Consider the following 11,639-nt stretch of genomic DNA (forward strand, 5'->3'; position numbering starts at 1 on the left):
TGTTTGATCAAACGAAGAAGATACATGGCAGCCATAGATATGTTCAATAGCAGCACAGATCTCTCAGATCCTTTCAAAGAAGAGCTCATGAAAGTACTTAAACCTTTTACCAACTCTCTTCCATGTCTTCCTCCGGTTCCAAACACAATCTTCGGTTTCAATCAAACCACACCACTCGGTCTAAACCACCTCACACCTTACCAAATCATCCAGATCCAAAACCAGCTTAACCAAAGACGCAGCACCACCATCTCAAATCTCTCTCCAAAGCCAGTACCAATGAAGAACATGACCGCTCAGAAACTCTACAGAGGAGTCAGACAAAGACACTGGGGGAAATGGGTTGCTGAGATCCGTTTACCCAAGAACCGGACCCGACTTTGGCTCGGAACTTTCGACACAGCTGAAGAAGCAGCCAAGGCTTATGATCAAGCTGCTTACAAGCTTCGTGGCGAGGTCGCGAGGCTTAATTTCCCACACATGAGGCGCGAGTATGGACACGGAGGTGGTGATAGCAGTTTCAAGCCTCTTCATCCCTCTGTTGAAGCAAAGCTCGAAGCGATTTGTCAGAGCTTGGTAAAAACAGAGGATGTTGACCTCCCCTGTTCTGAAACAGAGCTCTTCCCGCCAAAAACAGAGTATCAAGAAATTGAATTTGGGTCTTTGAGAGCTGATGAGAATTCGTTTTCAGATGAGTCTCAGGTGGCGTCTTCGTCACCAGAGTCTGGTATCACCACTACGTTCTTGGGTTTTTCAGATTCAAGGTTTGATGAGATTGGGAGTTTCGTGCTGGAGAAGTTTCCTTCTGTGGAGATTGATTGGGATGCGATTAGCAAATTGTCTGAATCTTAAATGATGTCTCGTATTAGTTAGTTAATCTCTGCAACTGAAATTTTATACTGTTGTAGAGAATTGTCTAAGGTTGTCTCTGTTGAAATCATCCCTCCATGTGTTTGGTCTGGCTGGTTCGTGTTTTTTTTAAGAAACCTTGCCATCGACCAATCATCTCAGAGGAGTTTATGTGTATTATCATTTTAAGTTTCTAATGAATGTATTTAGCTTCCTGTTCCTCCGATAATGGAGTGTAAGACTCTAGTTTCTTTATTTAATGAAATCGTATGTTTGCCCAAAAAAAAAAGTTTCTAGTGAGTGTAAAATATTTAGTCTTTTAATTTTATGATCGATTTTTGTTTTGTTATTTCGTTTAGCTTTCATATCAGTTTTGGACATTATAAAAAAGGTTTGCATGCTGATAAAGTATATTGTAAAATTATGGAAGACATAGTAGGGCCAGAGAGGGGTCCTTAATTGACATGTGGGATCAAATAAACCACAAAGCTTTGATTTTTTAAGGTTAAGAAGCTTGCATTAGCAAAGGGTAAAATTGATGTATGACTACAATTTAAAGGGTAAAATTGATGTATAACTAATTTTAGCATACATCATTTAATTAATTTTTTAAGGTTAAGAAGCTTGCATTAGAATATACATTTCATTCCGCGCAAGTGCGCGGGTAATCAGTTAGTATACAAAGTATACTTCGTGTAAGCACCTAATCTTTGGTTTACATTTACCACTCTTTAGTAATTGATAATAGGCCTTTAAGCATCTTATAAGAGGCTGTTGAGCCGAAGTATGGATAATATCATACTAGTGTTTTCTTCAATTATGGCCCAAAACAGTTGAATTTGGCACTTAACGGGCTAGCTATGGGACCTCGCTAGTCCAAATTCAAGTTGAGATATGTTTCAGTTTCTAAAACCAGGCCCGATAAGTTTTCTAAAAACAAACAAAAAGGATCAACATAATATTTTCTTATAAAATTATAACTGATTGGCCAATGGGTATGTATGACTATAATGACTGCCGCATAGTATAATCTTTTGAGTAAACTTCTAAATATAATTAATTTTGAAACTAGATTTGGTTTATGAACCAAATCAATACCTTCGTCCATGCTTGTTTGCAGTGGCGGAGCCAGAATTTTTTTTGATTGGGGTCACAGTATATAAATTTAATATATAAATTTTATATGTAAACTTTATTGTTATAGAAATATTTTTTTTTACAAAATTAATGGGACATATAAAAGTTTATACATAAATTAGTTGGGTCAAATATTAAATTTTAACTAAGTATTGTAATAATTTTAGAAAAATACACTGAAAAAAATTTGTCTTCCAATTTTACTGGGATCACCTGACTCCACACCCTCCTCTCTCCCTCCGCCCCTGCTTGTTTGTGATATACTTGCAATTTTACTGGGATCACCTGACCCCACACCCTCCTCTCTCCCTCCGCCCCTGCTTGTTTGTGATATACTTGAGTTGATATAATGTTTGTCAATACACATAACAAAAAAATTGCAAGCAACATATAATTTATTTGTGAGTCAGAAGTTCATTAAGTGATTTATATATATCAGCTAGCTCATAGTCTCATACCATACCCCATATAAATATAAAGACAGTGTTCATATGGTATCAGCTAGCTCATGCCATTCCCCATATATATATTATCACTTACATTGTTCCACGTATGAATATTAATTCAGAGCGTACCTTAAAACTAACTGGCGAATATTGCTTAAAAAAAACTAACCGGCGAATTTTTGAATATCAAAAGTAACTGGTACAGAATAATAGTATAAAATATACTTCTATCCAATCTGTAATAGATATATGAGTGTTTGTAGTACAGATTTATAGAGATATATTAGACGTGTATACAGTAAAATATATACACGTCAAACTTTAAAAATATGTGTTTATAATATAAAATCATGCAATAGAGAAGGACATGTGATTAGTCGATTAGGAAAAAGAGAAAATTAGAGGATATATCAACTTTATGTATCCAATTTAGATAAATAATGAGGTTTTGTTTTCTTATATATTTAATCAAAGAGACAAAAATAGGAAGGCTGGTTTATCTTTAATGCAAGACACGTCGAAAGTGGGAAACTCCGACGCGAAGCTTACTACTATAATTCTTTACAAATGTCACAAGACTCGCAATCCAACTAGTTTCCGTTCAAATCCGACGAGCGATCTCATTTTATTTACATGATCTAGAAAAGATTGCCTTTCTTAACTGGGCTTCGTAGCCTGGTGGTAATGGAACCTCGGCTGAGGTGCCCGCCACCCAGCTTCGAAACCCAGCCACAGCGATTTAACATCCTTACTGCTGGGGCGCTGGACCCCTTCGGGGGATATTTGGGAAAGTGGCTGCCCAGACACCAGAAAAAAAAAAAAAAAAAAAAAAAAAAGATTGCCTTTCTTGTTCGAATAGTTTAACAGTTGATACTTATCGAAAATCATTTTTTAAAAGAAAATTATTATAACTCTGCGATTGCGTGGAAGAGTTAACTCTTTATATACGCGTTTAACGATTTTAGAATGTTGACAAAAAAAAAAAAAAACGATTTTAGAATACACACCGAGACAGTTAAATAGATACCAGTGGAGATCACATGTCACATCTATTACGTACCGGGTTCTTTTCCTTACTGTTTTTTTTTTCATAATTAACATTTTATTGAAATTCACATCGCATGAAAACAAGCTGCGATGTTTTATATATATATTCATTTCAGATACTTTGAAAGGAAGATCATATCAATCTCATATATAGCTTTGATTATCGAAAAAGCGTAGGTCAGTTAAAGGTTTGAAGGATATGTAGATATAAAGAGAAACCACCCAAATTATAGATTGGCGACTTTTGGAGATTATAAAGCGTGACATTCTCCTTTGAACACATATAAATCATAGATATCAATGGTTGTCAAGTCAGAACGTGCTACTGTTTTTTCTTTAAAGATGATTTTTTTCCACTACATTCGTGAAAGGCCTTCAATAAACCTAAAACAACATTTTGTTTGGATTTGTTTGAATTTTTTGCTTACATAAATATTAAATACAATATAAACTAGTGCATTTTTATATCGAGAACTCAAGATTGTTGAAATCAAAATGGGATATGAGAACACTAGTATAGAAAAAACCAAAATAGCAACGAAATTGCAACGATAATTTCGTAGCAAACACTCTGTATAGCAACTAAAATCGTAGCAAACTTTTCGTATAGCTACGAAAGTCGTAGCAAATTTTCCATATAGTTACAATTTTGTTACGAATATGACAGTTGCTATTTTGATTTTTTTTACTAGTGGAAATAGGCTATACGTGTTCGTAATTATGGTCGTATATATGTACATAATCATTCCTATAATCTACTGAACATTAGCAAATCAATCATCTCTTCTATAATTTTAAACATGTAGGTTAATAGCTTGTGCTTTATATTTTTTTTTTTTAATCTTGGAAAGTTCTCAATGATTGGAGGCATTTCGATGGCCTATAATTAAACTACTATAGTAACATCAGAACCCAAAATCTAACTTTAGTTGTAGCACATAGTAGCTATGTGACTATGATCCAAATCATATTCTAATTACATTGTTTATTGTAGATTCATTCATATGATTGAGGTGTGGATCAATTCTACAAAAAGATTCAGAATTAAAAGGTATTAATTACTGGTTGGTTGGGATGACAGATAAACTTAATTAGAATAAATTTGGTATCTAGAATGAAAATATAGAGCCTATATGATTATCAAGAAATGAGAGCAACTTGGTGGAATAGTGAAATATATTTTTGACAAAAAGAATCGTTACCTTTTCTCGTTTACTAGACGCCGTCCATATAATCGATTTAGTAATATTCTCGAATTAACGGCTATGATTTTTTTTCTTTTCATTTCTTTTGAAACTGGCAGAATCTATCTTACATATAATCGCCGTGTCAAGATTAGTAAAACTTTACACCAAAAAGAAAATATTAGTAAAAATTTCATCACAACAATATTTTGTTTTAATCTTTTAGCAAAAAAAAAAACAATATTTTGGTTTTAATGGGGGGAGGAATATTAATTTGTCTTCAATTCATTTGCTTGTCTTTTCGTTATTGCATCTATAGGATTTAAATCAATACTATTACACGTACAACAATCGTATTTCCAAGTAACGCTACATAGAAATAAGAAGAAGAATGCAATTTAAATAAAATAGAGAAAAAAACAAGTGGTCTTTCGTGAGGTTAACCGAAAAACAGGTTTACTGATGACTTGGCAGTTGGCACGACAAGTGAACACCAGGGACTATTTCACGTGGGAAGATTCTGTCGAGGTTTGCCGAGACGTTTGAAGAAGTGGTTGTGTTAGTCAAAAGCCAATGACTAAATGGACAAATATTTTTGTTTTCTTTCTTCTCTATTTCTTTTTGTACTTTGACCGGTAAGAACTGATATAAGGGTAATAGAAGGCAAACTCAGAACCAAATACAACTCGGGGGTGATGTACACTTATTTAAAAGGTCCGCAGACTGTGCTACCTTGGACATCGGTTGTTTGGTTCTCGTACGGAATCCCGCGCCATTGCTTTCTGATGTGGCTTGTGCTCCAAGATCGATGCCCTACAAGAGATAGATTGATCAGATGGGGTTTGGAAGTTGATCCTCACTGCTTACTGTGTAATACTATGTCTGAGAGTAGAAATCACCTCTTTTTTGAGTGTTCTTATAGTGCTGTGATTTGGGGAGAGATTGCAGATCGTTGCCGATTGCAACCACACATGACTTGGGCCGCTACTCTAGACCAGCTACTATCACTCTCATCGGACAGGGACCATAGACGGTTGACCCTTCTCGCTGTCCAAGCTACTGTTTATTGGATATGGCATGAACGAAACGCTAGGCTTCATCGCCAAAACTTCAGATCAACTGATACTCTCTTCTCGCTGATTGATAAGCAAATTAGAAACCGTCTGCAAAGCTTCCGATTCACCAACGCTAGAGCCTCTTCATCGATGATGCAGCTTTGGTTATGGCGATCATAACTTGGAGCGGAGTTAACGATGACAACTGACCTTTCGATAACTTCCAACCTCTTCTAATCAACTGGGCCTAAAGTTCTAATGATATGTGTTTCTATTTATGCAAAACCTTGGGCTTAGCCCACCTCTAAACTTAAGTCTATTAGACTTGTATGGATTTTTTCTTTTCTTTTATTTTAAATATGAATGCCAGTTTACAAAAAAAAAAACTGATATAAGGTTTCTGAAATTACTATTTTCTACAGGGTTATACTATGCTTCTTTCCATAAAGGACACAGTCCTTGAATTTACTCGTTTGGTGGTTTACAATAAGAGCTTGTCGCATCCAAAATGTCATGTGGTCAAAGAATATAAAATGTGATAAGTTTATTAGACTTCCATTTTAAAATAAATTGTGGTTGGACCAAATCTTTTATATATTACTCAAGTCTTTTTATATTTCCATTGTGAATTTTTTTCTTCAATATATTTTTCGAAATAATGATGTGTATAACCATTAGTCTCATAGAATTCGTCATACCCCTTAAAACAATGCTTAATTTATTTCTATAAATTTCGAAGGAACTAAGTTTTCTATGGACCATTAGTTAATGAATTGATCGAATCCACTTTTCAACCCGAATTATTGGATCAGGATCTAGATCCGCTCTAATGATATCATGATAAATTTTTTAGATTTTCAATTTAAAAATAATTGGTAATAAGTGTAGAATGGAGTAAATTCTTTATATATTATATATTATTCAAGGTCTTTAAATATTTCCAACGTGAAATTTTCTTTCTGACAAAATGTATTATATATGCGTACGACTTATATGCTTGGTTTTCTTGAAGTGCTAACTTATTGAAAAAGGGATCCATTATATTTGAGAATGGTTTCAATCATTAACATAAAATTTATTTCTTACGTATCGTTCGTTAATTTTCATTAGATTGTTCTACTTAATCCATGAGTGTATATGAATTTATGATCTTTCCCCAAAGTTAACCATCTGAGACGAAGAGGGATCAACCTAACTCGCACAATTATTTGCATATGATGCTATTATGCCTCGTAATGATACACCTGTATGGTAGAGAGTCTAGAGACTCTCGATTCGTTACACGTGAGGTGACGGTTAGGACTTTTGAACCTTGACTAAATGCCATGCAACTCGACGTATATATTACTACTTCATGCAAATTAACACCCACATAAATAAGTTTATTTTTGACTGAAGGCATACATAAATAAGTTATATACATAATTCTTTTTTGAAAATGTATATACATAATTCTCATTCAAAGATATATAGATACATCTACCTCTTGGTTATCGAATGTGTTACACTATGATTACGTTTGTTGATCAAGTTAAAAGTTTTTTTTCCGACGAGGAGATCATTCCATTTATTTTAGTCTGTTCTTTTTTTTTTGAGCAAGATTTTAGTTTGTTCAAGTTAATTAATGTCAGTAAGTATTGTGAGGTAAAGAAAACTATGGTTATCCACTGTATATATATGTGCATTAGAAGTAGTTCAAGGGGGTATAAAATACTCCCTCCGTTTCTTAAAGAGTGTCGTTGTGACATTTTTCACACAGATTAAGAAAGTTGTTGAAATATATGTAAGTTGTAATTAATTATATCTCTTTGACCAATTTATAAAATCAATGCAGTTTGTAATTAATTTTCAGCTGAAAGTTAGTATAATTTGCATTGGAATTGTAAAGTGACACTCTTTGTGTAACAAGAAAATGAGTTCAGAGTGACACTTATTATGAAACAGAGGGAGTATGTTGTTTCAGATCAGATTTAAATTAGAATTTAAGGTGATACTTACGGAGGATGAGGGTGATTATGTTATCTGGACCACGTGGTGGTTTCTGGGAATGCTGCAACGCTAAAATTAACTTAACGATCGGTGAGAGCGGGAAAGCCGCTTTGTAGGCCCCATTAACCATATAGTAAGACCCCTCTCAAATGTTTTCCAGCGTTCACACGCTACAATATCTGTTTTTTTTTAGTTAAGTTAAAATGTTGCTCAAAACATAAAGTTTCTTGTTTTTTTTCCTAAAATAATTTGCAACTATAAATTCAGACCATATCATACTTCATCTTGTGTCTCTCTCAAGCCCACACACACATTCTCTCCCTGTTTTTTCACAACTCAAATCTCTTTTTTCCATCTCTTTCACTTATATTTGCAAACAAAAATGGGTAAATTGTTGAGTTTGTTAGTTTAATACATAAACACACGCTGATATGTTTTACATGTCCTCATTTGTTTTTCTGACTTCCTGTTATTTTCAGTAAGATTCATCGAAGAAAACACAAAACCGGTGAAAAATGAAACAGGAGACGAACCAAAAACTGATGTAACAACGGCGAAGAAGAAAGTTCTTCAAGATCTTATCATCAACAATGGAGGAGGATTAATCAATTCATGGGTTGATTCCATGAGAACTTGTTCTCCTACTCACCTCAAATCTTTGATGAAACGAAGCTCTTGGCTAGTAAGTATATCATTATGATCAGGCTATAACGTCTACTTATCTATGTTATATTATTCTCTTATAATAAACGAGGTTTGTATAATTTTCGCAGACAGAACATCCATCAGCTTTAGATATGTTCGAAGAGATTCTTCATGTTTCCGAAGGAAAACAAATCGTTATGTTCTTGGATTATGATGGCACTTTATCTCCAATTGTTGATGATCCAGACCGAGCTTTCATGTCTAAGAAGGTCATTTCTAAAACCTATATATAAAATAAAAATAAATCTACTGATTCAAAAAAAAATGTTTTGACATTCTTTTTTTTTTGCTTTATTGTATAGATGAGAAGGACAGTGAGAAAACTAGCAAACTGTTTTCCGACTGCCATAGTTAGTGGAAGATGCAGAGAAAAGGTATAATGATAAAAATATAAAACTACCATAATTTAAATAGTACTACCATAGTGATTCTGACAACTTTCAGGTTTATAATTTTGTGAAACTGACTGAGTTGTACTATGCTGGAAGTCATGGAATGGACATCAAAGGACCAGAGCAAGGGTCCAAGTATAAGGATGTAAGTTTTTTTTGTATACGTACTAATACATCATTAATAACTTTTCTAAAAAGTATCATTAATAACTTTTTTCTTTTTATTATCATTCGTTATACAAAAACAACAGGATAAAACTCTTATTTGCCAACCTGCAACAGAGTTCCTCCCCATGATCGACGAGGTCACATTCTCCTTCAATATTTCTCGTATATTTGAACAATAAGAAGATTCATTGTTACTTACACACTATTTAATATGTCTTTGTTCAGGTCTATCAAAAATTAGTGGAGAAAACAAATTTAACTCCCGGAGCCAACATCGAGAACAATAAATTTTGTGTCTCTGTTCATTTCCGACGCGTCGATGAGAAAGTACGATAATGTTCTTTCTTTCGATAATTCGTTATTAGTGTAATAAGAAATAAAATTAAACAATCAATTTATTTATTTATATATTGACAGAACTGGAGTGATTTGGCTAATCAAGTTCGATCAGTCATGAAGGACTACCCTAAGCTCCGACTTACTCAAGGAAGAAAAGTAAGATACTACTATTAAATAAGTGGTTTCTATTTTTAACGTGGCAAGAGAGTTTTCTTTCTTAATTAGTGAGTTTATGTTTTGGTATATATCGTTCAGGTTTTGGAAATTCGTCCTATCATTAAATGGGATAAAGGCAAAGCACTCGAGTTTTTATTAGAATCACTTGGTAACTTCTTCATCAACTAATTAATTAAGAGTTATAACATGATTAATGTTGAGATCAAAAGTAGAATTAATTAAAATAGTATTGCCTTTTGTAGGTTACGCCAATAGTACCGACGTTTTTCCCCTTTATATCGGCGATGACCGCACTGACGAAGATGCATTTAAGGTATATATATAATCTCGCAATAATTAAAAGATTCAAATTAAATAGTTATTGTTCAATGATCTAAATAAATTTGATTTAACTGATGTTACAGATATTGAGAGAAAGAAGACAAGGTCTTGGCATTCTTGTATCCAAATTTCCAAAGGAGACTAACGCGTCTTATTCTCTGGAAGAGCCTGATGAGGTAAATATATTTATCTTATTCATTTTAAATTACTAAGTATTTTTTTAAGTACTAAGTTCGTATCAAGAGTTACTTAAATTGTTCTGCATATTGTGTATATACGGTACGCTGAGCAATGCATATTTTTCTTAATTATTTTCAGGTTATGGATTTCTTGCAGCGTTTAGTGGAATGGAAACAATCGAGAGCTGGAGCATAATAATTGAGCTATAAGTACAGAAGACTCTTTTTCAGTGACATGTTAATCAAGTTTTTTTTTCCTTCTATGTATTGTACTCAACGCATCTTTGACAAAACAATGTATTGAACGCACATGTAAAAATTGTAAAGAGAGATCCATTATCAAAGAAAACAGTTATGTAATCAATCGTATATGCATGGTTCTATGCAATTATTTCTACGCGTGTATACAAATACTTGACATGTATCTAGATGTTATCTCGAAATGAAATGAAATGTCATGATATAAGTATTATTTCTTATATTTCAAATTAAAATATCACAGTCAACATTTCGGTATTTTAATGTTTGGATATAAGGTACTTCAAAACGATGTCAACTAAACAATGGAAATTATGATGGCAGTTAATCAAAGTGACAACATATTATCTAGCCTATATTGATCCATGTGATACGTTTCAATTTGTGATTGAATGTTATTAATAATCAACCAAATATTTCATTTGTTTTTAATTATCTATTTTTGAGTTGTGTGTTTTATATATATTCTAGTTTGTTCTGATCTCGAATTCATATAAACAAAAAAGAACTAGATACATTTGACTATGGTGAACAAAAAAAAGAAAAAAAAGAAGAAGAAGAGATACATTTGACTCATAAATCTAGTTTTGTTTTTATAAATTTTCTTCTATTCAGTTTTCTTCTTCTTTTATCAGTTCCAACAGAGTCGTTTCGGTTTTCATGATTGATCATCTCTCATTTTAGTATTTTAATTAAAAAAATTGACAGTTTGTTTATATTATAACTGAAACACGGGTTTTATCAAATAATTGAATCTTTAGATAACTAAGTTCATAGCATGGAATCTATTTGCAACGAAGGAGGAATTCTTTTATTTTATTTTTGAAAACCATAAGAAAGAACTGGAATATTCTATGACTCAAAACTTGGGTGGGAAGATGGCGTCAAAGAGACTCGACCTACGATCGGATCTTTTCTGCTAAGCTTAATTAATTAACTTACTTACATTGTTAATTGTTTAAACAAAGATAAAATAGTTCCTAATTATACGTAACTACTAACCAATTACATATCTTTGTGTGGAATCTTATGTGACATAACTTGTCCAAGTCTTAGGAATCCCAAGAAAACAGCACCAATAACTTGTCCAAGTCTTAGGAATCCCAAGAAAACAGTTCCTAATTATACGTAACCAATTACATATCTTTGTGTGGAATCTTATGTGACATAACTTGTCCAAGTCTTAGGAATCCCAAGAAAACAGCACCAATAAGAGAATCTCTCTGACAGTACAACTAAATATGCTTTAGTGTTGTTCAGTGTTGTTTTTTTCTTTGTTACTGAAAGAAAACATATATACCTATCCACAAAGTGTTTTTTAACAACAAACTTGAATAATATGGAAAGAAGTCCAGACCATGAGAGATCTAACTATTACGGAGAGCAGATTTCG

At 33.1% G+C, this 11,639-nt stretch overlaps 2 protein-coding genes across 3 annotated transcripts; both read left to right on the forward strand.

The window, feature by feature from the left end:
• The first annotated feature begins 7 nt into the window (after positions 1-7).
• Positions 8-1,098, forward strand: LOC108853763 (ethylene-responsive transcription factor ERF060-like). The gene has a single exon (XM_057007041.1). It carries the CDS (start codon positions 25-27, stop codon positions 850-852), a length of 828 nt encoding a protein of 275 aa, XP_056863021.1. The 5' UTR covers positions 8-24; the 3' UTR covers positions 853-1,098.
• Positions 1,099-7,711: 6,613 nt separating this feature from the next.
• On the forward strand, positions 7,712-10,352 carry LOC108852050 (probable trehalose-phosphate phosphatase H). 2 transcript variants are annotated; one of them, XM_057007040.1, is made up of 12 exons: positions 7,712-7,840; positions 8,187-8,389; positions 8,481-8,621; positions 8,715-8,786; positions 8,857-8,949; positions 9,056-9,109; positions 9,198-9,299; positions 9,390-9,467; positions 9,567-9,636; positions 9,731-9,801; positions 9,893-9,985; positions 10,128-10,352. In XM_057007040.1, exons 2-12 carry the CDS (start codon positions 8,333-8,335, stop codon positions 10,182-10,184), a joined length of 888 nt encoding a protein of 295 aa, XP_056863020.1. In that variant the 5' UTR covers positions 7,712-7,840; positions 8,187-8,332; the 3' UTR covers positions 10,185-10,352. The 2 variants fall into 2 exon arrangements, with proteins under 2 accessions (XP_056863020.1, XP_056863019.1); XM_057007039.1 differs by lacking the exon at positions 7,712-7,840 and adding an exon at positions 8,011-8,093.
• The last annotated feature ends 1,287 nt before the right edge of the window (positions 10,353-11,639 follow it).

The sequence above is a fragment of the Raphanus sativus genome, chromosome 4, assembly GCF_000801105.2.
Source record: "Raphanus sativus cultivar WK10039 chromosome 4, ASM80110v3, whole genome shotgun sequence".
NCBI lineage: Eukaryota > Viridiplantae > Streptophyta > Magnoliopsida > Brassicales > Brassicaceae > Raphanus > Raphanus sativus.